Below are 20,160 nucleotides of genomic sequence, written 5' to 3' on the forward strand. Positions count from 1 at the left end.
ATAAATGCTTAACCAGTGTGATGAAAATGTGTCAAATGGTCTATGAAACCAGTGTATGGTGCCCCATCATCACATTAATGTACACAGCTATGATTTAATAAAAAAAAAGAAAGAAATATAAATGCTAAAGGCAATTCTGATGAGAACTCAAACAGAAATGAGAAACAAAGTATTAGAAAAACAGAACAATGGCCATGCTTGTTAGAAATTGGCAAATAACTTAGCTGAACTGTGTTCATGCTCATGAAAGGCAGAATTTAAAAGCCACATATTAGGATACATGGCAGAAAATTCTTTAAGCAAAATATAAAAGGAGCAGTATGGCTTCTAACTGCATACAGTAAAATAAGGGAAGAGAGAAATTATTTCATGATGGAATTTGTAACTAAAAGGGAAGAAGAATGTAAAAATTTGGAATATTCCCAGCCTGACTATGTAAAGAATAAAACAGTATGTTTGAGAGAGAATACCAAGTGTGTGAGTAAGAGATCTATCATTTGATCTAGTCAGATTAGCATGGATAGTAGGAAGCCAGATCTTATCAAGACAATGGGAGAATGACTCCAAAAGCTTTCAGAGAGCTTCAAGACTTCCTCTCCTATCATAGGTTTAGAATGTTAGGGCCTTGAGGAGCTACCTGAAGTCTCTGCTCCCCACATTTCAGCATAGTGCCACTTGGCACCTCAGCCTTGGCTTAAGTGGGTCCAGGTGCAGCTCATGCTGCTGCTCTGGAGGCTGCAAGAAACCAAGCCTTGGCAGGGTCCACATGATGCTGATTTTGCTGATTTATCACAAGGATAGAGCCACCACAGAGAATCCCCACTAGGACAATGCCCTTTGGAACTATGGAGTCAGAGCTGCTGTATAGATGGAGCTGTGGGGATGCAGCTGCTCCCGTAACACCAGAACTAGAGCCAGTAACAGGTAACACCAGCCTGAGAGAGCTGCAGGCACAAGACTTTAACCTATGAGAGCCGCTGAGTGGACTGAGTCCAGCCAAGTGATTGAGGTGGGACTATCTGGAGCCTTGGGGACACAGCCTCTACCCTAGTGTATCCAGGAGGCAGGACATGAAGTTAAAGATTATTCTGGAGCCTTAAGAATTAATATTGTTTGTCCTGTTAGGTTTTGGACTTACTTGGGACTAGTTAGGATCAGTTACCCTCTTCTTGTCTGCATCTGCCTTTCGGAATGAGAATGTTTATCCTATGCCTGTCTTACCATTATATTTTTTTCTTTCTTTTTTTTTAGAGATAGGGTCTTGCTTGTTGCCCAGGCTGGATTTGAACTCCTGGCCCCAAGTAATTCTCTTGCCAGGGCCTCCCAAAATGCTGGGTACCACAGGTGTAAGCCACCATGTCCAGCCCTCACCATTGTATTTTCAAGCATATAATGTCTTTTGATTTCATAGGCACAGAACTGGAGAATTTACCTCAAGATGAATCACATCTTGCTTGTCACTGATAATTAATATGACACTTTGGACTTTTGAGTTCATGCTGGAACAAGTTAAGAGTTTGGGGATTATTGAGATGAAATGAAATAATCCATACATAATGGATTATTGTATATGAGAAGCACATGAGTTTTATAAGGGGGAAAAGGGCAGAATGATATGATTTGAATGTTTGTCCTCTCCAAAATTCATGCTGAAATTTAACTGCCATTGTAACAATAGTAAAAAGTGGGACATTTTAGCATTGATTAGGACATAAGGGCTCTGCCCTCATGAATGGATTAATGTTATCACGGAAGTAGATTCCATGTAAAATGATGAGTTTCACATCATGTTTTCTCTCTCTTGTCCTTTCTTGCCCTTCCATCTTTCACCATCAGATGATGACATAACAAAAACGCCCTTGCCAGATGCTGGCCTCTCCATCTTGGATTTCCAAGACTCCAGAATTGTGTGCCAATACATTTCTGTTCATTATAAATTGTTGTACAGTATGTGGTATTTTGTTATAGCAGTACAAAAATACAGGGACCAGGCGGGAGGAGACAAGATGGCTGACTGAAGCCAGCTTTCCACAGAGGCTCCTGTGCAGTAGGAGAGTTAAAGGACAAAAATTCAGCAAGTAACCTGGTGGATTTGAGCTGCACTAAGACAGAAGGTTGAAGAACGCACATCAACCCTGCTGAGGCGAGCTGCGACCACAAGGATACAAACAAAAGGTACAAAATCCATCACCAAGCGGACGGGAGTCCCCTCCCCCATAAGAACGGCTCAGAGTGCCTCACAAAGAATCAGGCAGAGTTCAAAGGTCCTCCCACTACACTCCACGGGACAGACCCTCTAAAAACTGGACCTACCTCCCCTACTAGGGTGCCACGGCGTCCTCCTGCCAGGCATAAAACTGTATAAATTGTATATAGTCTCTACCTGGAATTCTGAGCTCCCAGCGCTCCCCTTCACTCACACTGAGGTCTGGAGGCCAGTCCCGGTCAGTGGAAAGGGGACCGCACCGGAGTGGCAGTTCCCTGAGGCACAGTGCGACAGCCGTCTTTTGGTGACAATACGGCCAGGCATAAAACCGTGTAAAGCTGTGTGTGTTCTCTGCCCGCAATCCCAGGCTCTCAGTGCTCCCGGCGCTCCCCTCTGCTCTCGCTCCAAGGTCTGGAGGCCTGTCCCCCAGGGGTCCAGACTCTTGGGCGATTGCTCCAGGGGTGTAGACAGTGCTGGGCTGCAGCCGGTTGGTGCAGACTCTGGGGTACAGGAGCGGAGAGAGGATGGTTGGCCGGAAGGGAGCTACACTGGAGTAGCGGTTGCCTGAACCATAAAACAGCAGCCCTCTTTTGCTAGCAATACGGCTCACTACAGAATATTCTGAAGCCACGCCCCCTGTCTCCCTAGGCAACCAGAGATTCTGAGTATAGGATTTGCCTGAGGCTACTCCAGCTTGCAAACCAGGGAAACTCCCAGGGCAGGGCTGACCCAGAGGTCCGCTTTACTAAACCTAAGACGCACCTGGCCCTCAGGGGATCGTCAGCCTATAGACAATACAAGAGCAAAGACAAACTGATTTGGAACTCAACTCAGCTTCTCTTCTGCAGGGGAACTGCAGAGTTGTTCTGTTCTGTTCTGTCAGTAACATTAATCAGGGGTGAGACTGGACCTGAGTGAAACCCCCCCAACCTTCATCAAGAGCCTGAGGTTGTCGGGCCTCACCTCCTCCTGCTAGAGAGAGCACAGTGCAGCGGCCTGGCAGACTTCCTTGTGATTCAGGCAGGTGCAAACTCCTGGAGTACCGATTCACTACAGGCAACTGGGTCAGCCAACTGCAGGGCTATCAGTGACTGGGTGTGACAGCGGTGCAAGGTGGGGAAGGAGGCAGCAACCTTCCCAGACTGATCTATTGGCTGGGTGGCTCCTCCTGACTCCACGCAGCACTGGAGCAAGCCACACCAGAGTAGTCACCAGACCCCTGTGATCCAGTTCCCAAAGACCTCTTAAACTCTCTCACCGGAGACAGGTGCAGACTGAGACAAGTGATTTGGACTTTTTGAACTGAACCAATCACATGAGGACAAATCAGGTGGTGCCCTGGGTGCATGGTGGTAGGAAGGTTTGATTTTTCTTTTCCAATTGTTTACCAGTGCGGGGTGGGGTGACTTAATTGCTGATATTTCTCCACAGCTAAGACTTCAATCCAGAGTATCTATTTCACTAGGGTACAACAGAAACCAGCTGAAAACAAGACAGGACCACTTAGCCCCACCACACTAGACAGGGCCCCAGTTTCTCAGGCCACAACACTGTACAGGCCCTCAACAAAGCCCCAGGGGAAAAAATCAAAGGGAGTAAAACAACCACGGAGCGGAATAAGCGGAAAAACTCTGGTAACATGAATAACCAGAATAGATCAACCCCCCCAAGGAAAGATATGGCAGATGTAATTGAAGATCCCATTCATAAACAACTGGCTGAGATGTCAGAAATCAAATTCAGAATTTGGATTGCAGACAAGATTAATAAAGTGGAATTAGGAATTCAAGGAGAAATTCAAAAGTTGTCTCAAGAATGTAACGAATTTAAAGACAAAACCACCAAAGACTTAAACACACTGAAGCAAGAATTTGCAGCCCTCAAAGATATGAAAAATACAGTAGAATTCCTCAGCAACAGAATGGAGCAAGCAGAAGAAAGGATTTCTGACATCGAAGATAAAGCCTTTGAACGCTCCCAAACTCTCAAAGAGGAAGAGAAATGGAGAGCAAAAATGGATCATTCTCTCCGAGAGCTCTGGGATAATTCGAAGAAGGCGAATATCCGAATCATAGGAGTTCCAGAAACAGATGAAGTGGCCTCGCTGGGCACAGAGGCCCTTCTGCATGAAATTATGAAGAATTTTCCAGACATGCCTAGAGATTCTGAAATTCAGATAGCGGACAGCTTCAGAACCCCAGCACAACTCAACCCCAATAAGACATCCCCCAGGCATATCATAATTAACTTCACTAAAGTTAATATGAAGCTGAAAATCCTCAAAGCTGCCAGGAGACAGAAAACCACTACCTTCAAAGGGAAGAATATTAGAATGACTGCAGATCTCTCTGCTGAAACTTTTCAAGCCAGAAGAGGGTGGTCACCGACTTTTAATCTCCTAAAGCAAAATAACTTTCAACCCCGGATCTTGTATCCAGCTAAACTGAGTTTCATTTATGATGGAGAAATTAAATACTTAAATGACATTCAAATGTTGAAGAAATTTGCCATAACAAAACCAGTTCTTCAGGATATTCCCAGACCTATCCTCCATAATGACCAACCCAATCCTATACCACAAAAGTAAACTCACTCAGAAACTTCGGATCAAACTCCAATGTCCACACTGGCGAAAGGATTAAAAATGTCCACTGGACTTTTGAAAAACTCGATACCCAAAACTTCACCAGACTTATCAATATTTTCCATTAATGTGAACGGCTTAAACTGTCCTCTAAAGAGGCATAGGTTAGCTGACTGGATACAAAAACTCAGACCAGATATGTGTTGCACACAAGAGTCACTTCTTAACTTAAAAGACAAATACAGACTCAGGGTGAAAGGATGGTCATCCATATTTCAGGCAAATGGTAATCAGAAAAAAGCAGGTGTTGCAATTTTATTTGCAGATACAAAAGGCTTTAAACCAACAAAAGTAAGGAAGGACAAGAACGGTCACTTCATATTTGTTAAGGGTAATACTCAATATGATACGATCTCCATTATTAATATCTATGCACCCAACCAGAATGCACCTCAATTTATAAGAGAAACTGTAACAGACACGAGCAACTTGATTTCCTCCAGCTCCATAATCGTCGGAGATTTCAACACTCCTTTGGCAGTGTGGGATCGATCCTCCAACAAGAAGCTGACCAAAGAAATCTTAGATTTAAACCTAACCATCCAACATTTGGATTTAGCAGACATCTACAGAACATTTCATCCCAACAAAACTGAATACACATACTTCTCATCAGCCCATGGAACTTACTCCAAAATCGATCACATCTTAGGTCACAAGTCTAACCTCAGTAAATTTGAAGGAATAGAAATTATTCCATGCATCTTCTTGGATCACCATGGAATAAAACTTGAGCTGAGTAACAACAGGAATCTGCATACTCATACAAAAACATGGAAGTTAAATAACCTTATGCTGAATGATAGCTGGGTCAGAGATGAGATTAAGAAAGAAATCGCCAACTTTTTGGAACAAAATGACAATGAAGACACGAACTATCAGAACCTCTGGGACACCGCAAAGGCAGTTCTAAGAGGGAAATTTATAGGACTGCAAGCCTTCCTCAAGAGAACGGAAAGAGAGGAAGTTAACAACTTAATGGGACATCTCAAGCAACTGGAAAAGGAAGAATGTTCCAACCCCAAACCCAGTAGAAGAAAAGAAATAACCAAAATTAGAGCAGAATTAAATGAAATTGAAAACAAAAGAATAATACAACAGATCAATAAATCAAAAAGCTGGTTTTTCGAAAAGGTCAATAAAATAGATAAACCTTTGGCCAACCTAATCGGGAAAAAAAAGAGTAAAATCTCTAATCTCATCAATCAGAAACAACAAAGACGACATAACAACAGACTCCTCAGAAATCAAAAAAATCCTTAATGAATATTACAAGAAACTGTATTCTCAGAAATATGAAAATCTGAAGGAAATTGACCGATACTTAGAAGCACGTCACCTTCCAAGACTTAGCCAGAATCAAGTGGAAATATTGAACAGGCCCATATCAAGTTCGGAAATAGCATCAACCATACAAAATCTCCCTAAAAAGAAAAGCCCGGGACCAGATGGTTTTATGTCAGAATTCTACCTAACTTTTAAAGAGGAATTAGTACCTATATTACTCAACCTGTTCCAAAAGGTAGAAAAAGAAGGAAGACTACATAACATGTTCTATGAAGCAAACATCACCCTGATACCCAAACCAGGAAAAGACCCAACAAGAAAAGAAAATTACAGACCAATATCACTAATGAATATAGATGCAAAAATATTCAACAAGATCATAACAAATAGAATCCAGCAACACATCAAACAAATTATACATCATGACCAAGTTGGTTTCATCCCAGGGTCTCAAGGCTGGTTCAATATACGTAAATCTATAAATGTAATCCAGCACATAAACAAATTAAAAAACAAAGACCATATGATTCTCTCAATCGATGCAGAAAAAGCTTTTGATAATATCCAGCATCCCTTCATGATCAGAACACTCAAGAAAATCAGTATAGAAGGGACATTTCTTAAACTGATAGAGACCATCTACAGCAAACCCACAGCCAATATCATATTGAATAGAGTTAAATTGGAATCATTTCCACTCAGATCAGGAACCAGACAAGGCTTCCCATTGTCTCCATTGCTTTTTAACATTGTAGTGGAAGTTTTAGCCACCGCAATTAGGGAAGAAAAGGCGATCAAGGGTATCCATATAGGGTCAGAAGAGATCAAACTTTTGCTCTTCGCAGATGATATGATAGTATATCTGGAAAACACTAGGGACTCTACTACAAAACTCTTAGAAGTGATCAAGGAATACAGCAGTGTCTCAGGTTACAAAATCAACATTCATAAATCGGTAGCCTTTATATATACCAACTATAGTCAAGTTGAAAAAACAGTTAAGGACTCTATCCCATTCACAGAAGTGCCATAGAAGATGAAATATTTGGGAATTTATCTAACAAAGGACGTGAAAGATCTCTATAAAGAGAACTATGAAACTCTAAGAAAAGAAATAGCTGAAAATCTTAACAAATGGAAAAACATACCATACTCATGGCTGAGAAGAATCAACATTGTTAAAATGTCCATACTACCCAAAGCAATATATAATTTCAATGCAATCCCTATTAAAGCTCCACTGTCATACTTTAAAGATCTTGAAAAAACAATACTTCGTTTTATATGGAATCAGAAAAAAACCTCGAATAGCCAAGACATTACTCAGAAATAAAAACAAAGCAGGAGGAATTATGCTACCAGACCTCAGACTATACTACAAATCGATAGTGATCAAAACAGCATGGTACTGGCACAAAAACAGAGAAGTAGATGTCTAGAACAGAATAGAGAACCAAGAGATGAATCCAGCTACTTGCCGTTATTTGATCTTTAACAAGCCAATTAAAAACATTCAGTGGGGAAAAGATTCCCTATTTAACAAATGGTGCTGGGTGAACTGGCTGGCAACCTGCAGAAGACTGAAACTGGACCCACACCTTTCACCATTAACTAAGACTCTCACTGGATCAAAGATTTAAACTTAAGACATGAAACTATAAAAATACTAGAGGAGAGTGCAGGGAAAACCCTTGAAGAAATCCGTCTGGGCGAGTATTTTATGAAGAGGACCCCCTGGGCAATTGAAGCAGCTTCAAAAATACACTACTGGGACTTGATCAAACTAAAAAGCTTCTGCACAGCCAAGAACACAGTAAGTAAAGCAAGCAAACAGCCCTCAGAATGGGAGAAGATATTTGCAGGTTATGTCTCCGACAAAGGTTTAATAACCAGAATCCACAGAGAACTCAAACGCATTAGCAAGAATAGAACAAGGGATCCCATTGCAGGCTGGGCAAGGGATTTGAAGAGAAATTTCTCTGAAAAAGACAGGCGCGCAGCCTTCAGACATATGAAAAAATGCTCATCATCTTTAATCATCAGAGAAATGCAAATCAAAACTACTTTGAGATACCATCTAACTCCAGTGAGACTAGCCTATATCACAAAATCCCAAGACCAGAGATGTTGGCGCGGATGTGGAGAAAAGGGAACACTTTTGCACTGCTGGTGGGAATGCAAAGTAATACATTCCTTTTGGAAAGACATATGGAGAACACTTAGAGATCTAAAAACAGATCTGCCATTCAATCCTGTAATCCCTCTACTGGGCATATACCCAGAAGACCAAAAATCACATCATAACAAAGATATTTGTACCAGAATGTTTATTGCAGCCCAATTCATAATTGCTAAGTCATGGAAGAAGCCCAAGTGCTCATTGATCCACGAATGGATTAATAAATTGTGGTATATGTACACCATGGAATATTATGCAGCCTTAAAGAAAGATGGAAAGTTTACCTCTTTCATGTTTACATGGATGGAGCTGGAACATATTCTTCTTAGTAAAGTATCTCAAGAATGGAAGAAAAAGTACCCAATGTACTCAGCCCTACTATGAAACTAATTTAGGGTTTTCACATGAAAGCTATAACCCAGTTACAACCTAAGAATAGGGAGAAGGGGGAAAGGGAGGGGAGGGAGGAGGGAGGTGGGTAGAGGGAAGGGGATTGGTGGGATTACACCAGCGGTGCATCTTACAAGGGTATATGTGAAACTTGGTAAATGGTCTGTGAAGCTAGTAAATGATACCCCATGATTGTATCAATGTACACAGCTATGATTTAATAAAATAAAAATACAGGGACCACAGAAGTAGGGTGCATTTGGAGAAAGAAGTTGGAAAAGGGAAAAGATGGGTTCAGCTTTGGATCTATTCAATTTGAAGTTCCTGGGGGAATGTTAAAATGGAAGGAAGGCAATAGGACCCACACATCTAAAACGTAAAAGATTATTCTTAGCTGGAAGTACAGATGATTAGTCAGCAACAGACTGAAACTATATAGTAGATGAATTTTTGCAAGGAGTATATGTAAAGTGAGAAAATAACAGGGAAGAATTTTACAGACATGAATCAGAAGTAGCTTGGTAAATTTTAGTTTCTGTATGGGCTAAAACTGTGAATTGGTTTCTAAAAATTCTAATTTGCTTTACCCATTGGAGAAGTAACTACATACTTTCCTTAGCTGATAGCATTTTAGAGACCAAGCCAAAAAATAATAAACTAGAAGTTCTTCCCCTAAAGAATGTAAAGACTTTAATAAAGTGATTTTTAAAAAACCAAGAGTTTCTTAGGCATCAAGAAGCATAATAAAGTGCCAGAAATAGTAGTGTAGAAGGAATAGATCAGTCTTCTTAAGCCTTAGTTTCACACCATGAACAAGCTTTCTTCCTGTTTTTTTCTTAGTTTACATTCCCTAAGGTCATCAGGTTAATCTCCGATCTTAGTCTGCTTTCTATGAGTGGCTTCCATTTGAGAACTAGGTATTTTTCACTGAGATCTAGTGATTGACTCTCTGACATCAATTGATTTCATGTGAAAAATTCTTCCCAGGCCTAATCTCTCCTTGTTTAATTGAATAGATATAAGATCTGTATTTAAAGAAGAAAGTCCAAACTGTGCTACTGAGAAGATGTAATTTTGAGAATTTTTCCAAACATCAGTTATTCAAATTCACTTTCTCCACCAGGGTCCTTTTGATAGGACCCCAATTATGACTTCCCAATTTTAGGTTGAATCTTCTTTTCCATGATCATATGAAAACCTGCTATCTGGAATTCAGGACTAGAGCTGCTCTGTTCCCTGGGGTCACCAGTTTAAATCAAGTTTCACAGGAATTTTTAGTCTTCAATATCTAGCTCAGTTTCAAGATTTACTTGACTTTCTTAATTTCCATGTATTATTAGTTCATTCCTCTTAAGACTTCTTGCTCTTACTTCAAAATGTGTATTTTACCCTCAATGGTGGTCTTTTCTTCTTAAAACCCATGAAAAATTATGTTTTCAAAATTCATGTCTTATCTTGGGATTCACTTATCTTTCACTATGGTCTCCCTCATCATCGTGCTACATACAGGTACTATTTTGCCCCTGTTTTATGATACAACTCAAAATAAGTACCAATCCTTAACACAGCATGCACAAAGTTACTGTATATTACCCAAAAAGGAGTCATCATTTACAACCGTTTACTAGCCCCCTATCGTTATCACCTGGGGATGTATCAAATAAGTAAGAAACAGTTTCTGCCCTAATGGATTTTAGATTAATTTGCAAGACAAACATTAAACAACTAGTTACATAATTTGTATTTTTATTTATAATTAGAATAAATGCTAATGAATAAAAAAGCACAAGGGGTTAAGAGGGTAGATAATAAGGAGAAAAAACTTAGTCTGAAGAGACAGTGTCTCTGGAAGTTGTTATTCCATAGATATATAATGGGAAGCGAAGTTATGTGTCATATTACCCTGCACAAATTTTCCCACTGGGTATGCAGGATGAGATACAATGATGGTAGTGCCATGGACAGCTATAACTCCATTACGAAGCCCAAAGAGATTTTTTTAATCAAATTAAGGTTGGGGACAACTTGTGCCATGGTGGGACAGAAAGGTATCCCTTTGGGTAGATTTCTAAAACAAACTGATAAATAGATCTTCTAACTATAAATCTTATTTTGGTTTTGTCTAATCTCTTGGTTATATCACTACCTTTGTGACTGTAGGCAAATCATTTACTTTCACCACACCTCAGGTTCCTCATCTTTAAAAGAGGAGACTGAGCCAAGCCTGTGAGTTTAGTTGGCATTTTTATCATGGATCCTCCCAAGCCAAAGTTTAGCAGGAATGGGGAAACAAATCTACATTGTTCATCCAGTGTCACCACCCCAGCTTATAGCCCATAATAGTTTTAGAAATAATGTAGTTTGTACCTTTTATGAATGCTGCTCCAAGAGGCATTGATGTTCTCTGTTATCATGTGTACTTTCCTGGTATCATCTGTAGAATAATCCCGGAGAAGTTTCAGGGCTAAGTCATTTGCCACATCTACATTTATCTGCCACTGGCGGAGGTCTTTGGCCAACTGCTATAGATTTGTATGAGACAGAGAATAAATGTTAGTGTTTTGTCCTGAAATCTCTAGATGAAGTTTCTTGAAATATTTCATAAATAGCTTCTGAATCAGGTCAGACTTTGTCTACATAATTGCTTTTAATCTACCATGTGATTTAGTCAACCATGACAGTAAAAGCTAACTCACGTTTCATGACAGAACTTTTCAACTACAGTATCTTGAGTGATAACCAATATCAGGTATTTAAATTTAGTAGCAATTAATTGGAAATAATGGGATTAAATGGTTTTCTATCACAATAGAGCAAGCTATAAAAACAGGCTCCCATAAAATTGAGTATGTGACACGTAACAAAGTTTGAACAGAAGTATCTCATGCATTTCTTTCACGCTTCATTAACTTGTTGAATTGTTTATGTAATTAGTGCCATCTACTGGCATTCAACTAAACCTGCATACAGAACATACTGAACAACAAAAGTTCTTGTTATGAACTTTTTAAAAATATCATAATAGTTCTAAAATATCCTACTTTCAAATTAGAATAAAAGTAAAAATACAATAATCTTTTTTTTTGTTGTAGAGACAGAGTCTCACTTTATCGCTCTCGGTAGAGTGCCGTGGCCTCACACAGCTCACAGCAACCTCAAACTCCTGGGCTGAAGCAATTCTCTTGCTTCAGCCTCCCGAGTAGCTGGGACTACAGGCGCCCGCCACAACGCCCGGCTATTTTTTGGTTTGCAGTTCGGCCAGGGCCGGGTTTGAACCCGCCACCCTCGGTATATGGGGCTGGCGCCTTATCGACTGAGCCACAGGCGCCGCCCAAAATACAATAATCTTGATAAACCAAATCAAAGAAGACCCACGTTGTCTTCTTTGTTTGTTTTTGGCAATTGAGTGTTATCAAAGTAGCCATGCCATTTCATCACTTGAAAAATATTTCAAAGAAAGAAGACAACCAAGAATAGGTTCATCTGGAAACATATCAACCCCAAATTTCTTTTATTCTCTTGACTTCACGGCATTTGGAATTGATTCGAAATTTATAGTAAACATTTCTGCAAATGCACAGTGGTGGCTTGTAAGCATTAAGATAATATTAAATTGTTAAAATAGCTATGTCAAATCCAACATGGTGGGCTAAGTCATTGATAAATGAACAGAAGAATAGGATAGGGAATTCAAACAAAAGAAATAATAAAATGATTTTATACATAAAAGAAAAAGTTAACTTTCAAGTAATAAAAAATATAGAGTATTATTTCAAGAAGGAACATTTGACAGTAATTAAATTAACAAAAATAAAACCCACAGCTGAAAAATCTGGCCAAATTAGCATATTAATGTACTATTGTCCATGTATCTGTTAGAACAACTTGGCATAGATACCAAGCAACATTCAAATGTTTATCAAATGTTTATTCCCATTGACCTAGTAGTCTCACTTTTGGTACTTCATCCTAATAAAATATTCAGAAGAGAAATATACCATAGGATTAAGGGTCTTCATTAACTTAAATAGTAAAAAAATGAGAAAAATTTCAATATTTAATGCAGGTACATTAAAAGAACAATACACTAATGGTCTAGTATGTAGTAAATGTGCAAAGAAATAACTGTAAAATAAAAATATTCTTGTGTAACAATCATAACACAATTTTCATCTGCACCCTGTTTTCTTAATTTGAAAGCATAGATAGTCATGAACTAGAAGAGGAACAGGAGAAGATGAAAACAAATGATATTTCTAAAACAAAAATTCGTTTTTGTTTTAACATTTTTCCTTTTGTTCTAGCATGATGTTTACATAATAAAGGTCAAACAGTAGTTTTGTCAGTATAATTTCAGTGTGTTTGGTTAAACTCCTGTAATTGAAAATATATAATCTGGTGTTTCTCAGTTAATTATAACACTATATTCTAGAATCAATTTCAATAATAGCATTTACTGAATATAGCAAATAGACCCACATTACCGAACTATTATTTTACCAAGAAGCTAAAGCCAATATACAATGATAGATATTATTATCTATCATATAGTAAATCTCTAATTGAAAGCATAAGCATCCACAAAACTGAGACCAATAACTTGGTTACCCTTTACCAAGTTAATTCCTTTTTAAAGATAATTTAATTGTTAAATAAGTACTTATCAAATAAGCCAACACTAGAACATATATGTATAGGCTTTGGAATGCAAAATAAAAACAAAACTTCTAACAGCTATAAAATTAAAATCATTTACTTTAGCTAAACAAGTGAAATAATCTTGAAAGCCATCCCTCACTCATGGGTTGCTAGTTGAAAAGCCTATTTAGAAGAGAAGATACTCTTTGGATGGTTTCATAAGTACATTCTTCTGTTCTAACCCATAAAACTGTGTACATTGAATATGTGCAATTTTTATATACCAATCACACCTCAATAAGGCTGTTACAAATTAAAAAATTAAAATGCAGTATGTATCAAGGAGTCTAAAAAATAACCTATAGACAATAAAAAATACCTAAGATTATAAATTACCAAGTATGCTAGAATTTTCCAAAATCTCAGAAGAAAATAGCAAGCTAGAGTAAATTAGAGACTTTGCTGTAAAAAGGTAGTAAAAGAGTAAGGCTTATCTTCAAACCACGGCTTTTTGGTATACAGTAGAACCTCCATAGTTGACCATCTCCCTACATTGACCAGTTCAATTTGACCTAATTTTCAGAGACCAAACATGCACCATTTGTGTGCATCAGTGCAGTAGGCCTAGTTCCTTATGTTGACCACCTTCGTATGCTGACCACCTTGTTACAGTCCCTCTGGTGGGTCAACTTACAGAGGTTCTACTGTACTTTAACGCTTGAAAGGCAAAATCTGCCTGTTATAAATCTTTCTCCAAAATTGTATTCACAATGAAAGGTAAGACTTTTATACCTAAGGACATTTTGATTGAGTGCTAACCCCCACTGAATACTACCCAGGTTTTGTGACAGTGTAGGATTTGAAAAAAAAAAAAAAACTCCCACTGACCTTGACTAACGTTTCAAGGGCTAAGGCCTTTATGTAAACACAAAGCTGCTCAACCAGGGCTTTCTTTTCTCCCTTCTTAAAGACATTCACGAGTCAGATTGGTTTCTTTTTCTCCTACTGTAGTATACTGACCACCTTAGGCTTTACCCAAGTGTCATTTCCATGAGGAAACATGGCTTTGACCAGCTTTGCCTACCACTGTGAAATTTACTACTGAAATAACTCCAGACCTCAGAAGGATTGTAAATTCAAAAATACAATGGACTTCACTCACATCCTTTTCTCTTCCTGAATTCCATTTACAATGGTATACACTATAGGGAATTGTTTGTATGGTGATTGTGGTATGTGAAGAGATCTAAAATACTGTGAGCACTAGCCTATAAAAAAAGGTTGACTTTGTGGGTACATATGTGAGTGTGTTTTCTCTGAAGAATATAAAATGTTAAATCCCCAAAAGATTGTGTCCCCAACAAGGAAATAAATATTTCATATTCAAACCTAATTTGATGCTGCTGCAATATGTGCTTGGTATTAATATACAGTATTTTAGGCAGAAAAATGATTTCAGACTATGAGATAACCTGAATTAATTTCAAGAATTTTGAGTTGTATTTTTTTTTTTCCAATTTAACGTTTGTCTTCTCTAATTTTTTTATTTGTAAGAATTTATTTTCAGGATATTTACCCTACATGGGAGAAAAGAGGGGAGGAAGAGAAAGACTAGTTAAAAGTCTGGCCAATAGGGCTCAGCGCCCATAGCACAGTGGTTATGATGCCAGCCACATACACCTAAGTTGGTGGGTTCAAACCCGGCCAGGCCAGCTAACCAACAATGACAACTGAACCAAAAAAAAAAATAAATAAATAACCTGGCGCTGTGGCGGGCGCCTGTAGTCCCAGCTACTTGGGAGGTTGAGGCAAGAGAATCACTTGAGCCCAAGAGTTGGAGGTTGCTGTGAGCTGTGACTCTACCCAGGGTGACATAGTGAGACTCTGTCTCAAAAAAAAAAAAAAAAAAAAAAGTCTGGCCAATAGAATGAGCCTGCTGGCTTTGAATCCTAGATTGATCCCTTAATAGCTCTGTGACCAATGGGGCAGTTAATTATTTTCTCTGTACTTCAGTTTTCTCTTTTATTAAATGGGAATATTAACAGTATCTACCTGGAAAAGAGACCATAAGGACTGACTCACCAAATTCAGGGAGAACATTTATAAAGGTGGCTGGCATACCCAAAGCATTAAATAAATATTAGCCATTAATATAATTATAATCATCATCATTATTACCATCATTATTACTACTGCTACAATCTCTACGACTATTTTTGATGAATCAAACTATATTCACTACAGGGTGAACCCTTACTGAATGCAAAGCAAGTGGTTACCTGTTTTATCAACATTGTCTATAAATGCTGAGGCCCTTTAACTTGGAAAATTAGTGAGAACATAGACCTATCATTAAAATTTTTAAACTGAATATTGGTTAAATTTCCTTTTAAAATGTGCCTGGGATATTCACCTCCAAGTGAAACAAGTTTGTTCCGGGTGAACTATTCAATTTTTAGTTTTTTTTTTTTTTTGCAGTTTTTGGCTGGGGCTGGGTTTGAACTCACCACCTCTGGTATATGGGGCCAGCGCCCTACTCCTTTGAGCCACAGGCGCCACCCTCAATTTAATTTTTAATGACAGTGCCTCAAAGAAGCTTCATGAAAGGCAGCACAGAGTAAGGAAAGGTGTCTTCCCAGGAAGCTTTGCTTGTCCATTGTCTTATGGTATGATCTTAAGGAAATCATTAACCTTGTGGGCGCCAGTTCTGTCAACTGTAAAATAGGATGGGGTATATTACTCTGCCTATGCCTCAGGTTTGTCCTGAGGTATCAAAATCAGAATGGAATTTACTGGAAAACTATAAAACAGGATCCTAATATTTTTTCAGACAAAAAGTTCTACATATTGGATTTCTGTCATTTTTTGCTTTGAATACTGTGTTTGCATGCATGAGCTATGGTATTCATTAAAAAACGTAGTGCTGTGAGCTAAGAGCTAATAAGCTCTTAGTAGTTCTCTGCCTATTTCCTACTCTACTCAGTATTGCAAATGGTCTAACCCCCATCAGGACTCAGAATTTCCCAGGATCTCTTGGGAGCTGGCTTCCAGCTGAGTTAGACCAGGAGAGGCATTGGTGGGAGATAGAACAGCAGGAGGAAGAGTGAAATTAGAGAGTGTTTCCCCTTCTATATCTGGGCAGTGTCTTCCTCATCTCTCCATTTCCCACCTGACATCCCCTCACTCTGTAGTTATTGTATCTGCTTTGTAGCTCCCACACTGGTGAAGTTAGCACCAGATGGCTCTGGTTTCTGGGCCTTGGTAAAATTTGCTGACCCTCCAGGCCTTGAAGTGGCACATGGGTCATTATGAAAGTTTTGAGATACATAAAAATCAAGACACATAAAACCCACAGGGATGGAAACAAATGAAGCCCTCCTAGCAATACCGATAAGCCAAGCAAGTTGAAACTTGCACAGGGGAATCAGAAAGGATGTTGTCGACTATGTTTCTTGCAAGTGAAATAATGGACCATACCACAGTCTGTCTCAAAACTTTTGTAGTGACCCATGTAATAGCTTCCTGAGGTTGCTAACCTCTGATTGCCTCACTATTTTCTGTCGAGTTTGTCAGCTCCTCCATTTCCCATGGAACCATTCCTCTATATTAAATTTCCTCTGTTTGAAATATGTGGTGTAATTTTCAGACTAATCTCTGATGATATTAACTGAAAGAAATCTCGTAGCAAATGACCCTATCTGCAATTCCACAGGAAAATTTAATCTATCAAGCATAAATTTCATGAAGTATCAGACTTCACATCTTGCATCCTTCTCTCCTGTCTCAGAGGAAGAGGCAACTCTTATGTTATTGGAAGTCGATTTCACCATCTGGGCACCCCTCTATTCTGGGATCCTCCTCCATGTACTCCCTCTCTCTTTGTGTGTTCCAACTTCTTGCCTCTCTGCAGGGTCCTTCTCCACAGCCTTCAAGTATAAGCGTCTCTCTCATTTTTAAACAACAAAAACAAAAATATGCATTCTAACATTTTCCTTTTCCATTCACAGTCACAGCTTATTTATTTATTTAATTTTTTTTTAGCAGCAGGTCTTGCTCTGTCACCCAGGCTGGAGTGCAGTGGTATGATCATAGCTCATTATAACCTTACTCCTGGACTCAAGCAATCCTCCTGGCTCAGCCTCTGGAGTAGCTGGGTCTACAGGCATGCACCATCATGCTCAGATAAATTTTTAAAAACATTTTGTCTTTCTATATTGCTCATCTTGAACTCCTGGCCTCACGTGATCTTCTTGCCTTGGCCTCCTAAAGTGCTACAGTTACAAGCATGAGCCACTGTGCCTGGTTTGCAGTTCCACTGTATAGAAGGCAAATTGCTTCAACCTGATTACATTCCTGCCACTCTTCAATTCATCAAAAGCAGGCTTCTGCCATAACCATTTCACTGAAACGATTCTGACCAAAGTCACTGTAGCAAATGCAATTACTGGTCTCAATTTTTTCTCTCTCCCAGTATCCATGGTCTTTGCTACGTATCTTTGAAGTTTCTCCTATAAAAGACTATCTGACCTAGACATTGAGCTTGATCACGTGACTTGCTTTGCCTAATCCTAAGGGGTGCTAATAAGAAGTCACACAAGCCCAGACTTGAAATGTTCTTGTGCAGTGGGGCTAGCCCTTTTGCACATGCCCCAAACTTGCTTGCTCATTTCAGGAGGAGGATGAGGTTGGGCTCAGATCAACTTGTAGTATGAGAAGTGTCATTTCACCCAAGCTGTAACCTCATGAAAAGGTAATATGGGCTTTTTGTTATATACTACTAACATTTTGAGGTGGTTTTGTAGCATTTTTGCAAAATCACTTAACATATTCAGTCACCAATGGCCAATGCCTATAGAAAGATTTAGGTTTTCATTTATTTGATTTATTTGCAGGAATTGGTACTGTTGACTGCTAGCTTTTTCTTGAAGTTCTTTCTTTTTTGGTTCCCTTTCTTCTGGTCTCCTTTGTACTCTCTTAGGGTTCAAGTTATGTATTTTTTTTGCCTGTCCCTTAAATACTGGTGCTCCCCAAGTTTCTGTCTCTAGCTCAGTCATCTTCTCCCTCTGGTTGTCAGGTGGTGCTCAACTGGAGGAGACGACAGGAAGCATATACCCCACTAGGGTTGTATCATGATTTTCCCTTATATCCAAATCTTCTACCTCCATTGTTACTATCTTAATTTATGTCTCCATCATCTCTTGCTCAGATATTGCCACAATCTTTTTATTAGCTCCCTTTTCCCACTCTCAGGCCTTTTTAGCTAAATACAACTGCTTAAGTGATCTATTGTAATCCAAATAGAACCTCATTGCTCCACTGTGTAACACATTTCAATGGTTCCCTATTACCTCCAACACAAACATCAAACTTCTCTCTTCGGATTGCCAGGTCCTACAACTCCACTTTCATCTTTTGTTTTCGTCTTTTCTTTTTGAGCAATCCCATAGTTGTCACATGAGAATACAAAATCTCAGACAGGTTAAGTGACTTGTTCAAGGTGACATAGTTAATCAGTGAGAGGCATCACCAAAATGAAGGATTCTGGATTCTCAACTCAGGTTTCAATCCAGTTAAAGAAGTTTTGCATCTACATAAAAGAATTTAAGGCAAATGATTGGCTTTATTATAACTGAACTTTGAAGAATATAAAGCAATCCTCTTGATGATTATAGCATGATTGGAAGATTAGTGGGTAAAATAAACTAAGATGTTTCCCCAAAAAAAGACAGCAGAAAATATACAAATATGGTTTATTTTAAAAATTAGTAAACAATTTTGTCCTAAGTATGAATTAATGTTCTATAAATCCTTATTGGGAAAAAGGAACACAATTCTTTTCTTTCTTGTGTGGATTAAAATGCCCCATAAAACCTCTTTATGGATTTATAATAGAAATGTTAAAATATCTGTAAGGAAGCTATTTCAAAAGTAATGCCTCTCACCATTAGCTTCAAGACTCATCTATTAAACCTCTGACATTACCAAACAACTCTGTTTCAGAAGGTAATATTGTATACAGGGGATACTATTTAAGAAAATAGCCCTCATTTTCCAGCTTACTGAAAATGATTAATCTTTTCAATAGCGTTAAGGGCTACATACCAATGTTGTTACTTTTTTGTCCTTTCAACAAAGACTACAAGCTGAGAGCAGGCTAGCAAAATGTGTTATCGGCCAACCCATTAGAGTTCCATTATTTCCTGTCTTACATGGCTTCATGTAATGAATTTTTATAATTAAACTAATGGCATACAATTTATTTCCCCCCCTCTTTACGTTCAGGCCCCATTTCTCTTCTAGCTTCTTTGGAATAAGTTTTATACAAAAAGAAGGGAGGAGAGTCCTCCAAGTGCTTCATTACCTTAATTTCATTATGACATTTTGGAAAGCATTCTCTTTATCTGGGCTCTCTCTTTCATTTGCTGAGTTTATTAAAACGCTTAAGCATTGTTGTAATTAACCAATCATCCAGCTACCCCAGGCATCTATGAGAAGTCTGGTTGAGAGGGTGTGGAAATGGTTTGGTGGAGATGACTCTAGAGAGAATGCCAGAGGATAGATCCCCAGAAAATGGCATTTTCTTGGCTAGTTCTCAAATCCTGTGAGCCTGCAGTGGTAAACTGCATTATTGCTTACAAATATGCAGTGCCTTTTCACAGCAGAGGATTGTATATCTGCACGCCTGTTGAATTCAGAAATGGCCATGTGACTATTTTTTTCTATTTGTCACCTCTAGGCAGAAAATATAAGAACTATGTTCTTTGATTCTCTGATTGTGGAAGCAAGTAGCAAGACAGAGCTACCATCAGCCATGAT

The 20,160-nt window shown here is 38.7% G+C and overlaps 1 protein-coding gene across 6 annotated transcripts in view; it reads right to left on the reverse strand.

Annotated features, from left to right (window-relative positions):
* Positions 1-20,160, reverse strand: part of DMD (dystrophin) — a 2,416,375-nt gene that overhangs the window by 599,686 nt on the left and 1,796,529 nt on the right. For all 6 annotated transcript variants that reach the window (XM_053581215.1, XM_053581214.1, XM_053581218.1 and 3 more), the window contains one exon: positions 11,074-11,228. In XM_053581215.1, the coding sequence (XP_053437190.1) occupies positions 11,074-11,228 (155 nt within the window). The remainder of the gene's footprint in view (positions 1-11,073; positions 11,229-20,160) is intronic.

This window comes from Nycticebus coucang, chromosome X (genome assembly GCF_027406575.1).
Source record: "Nycticebus coucang isolate mNycCou1 chromosome X, mNycCou1.pri, whole genome shotgun sequence".
In the NCBI taxonomy this organism is placed as follows: Eukaryota; Metazoa; Chordata; class Mammalia; order Primates; family Lorisidae; genus Nycticebus; species Nycticebus coucang.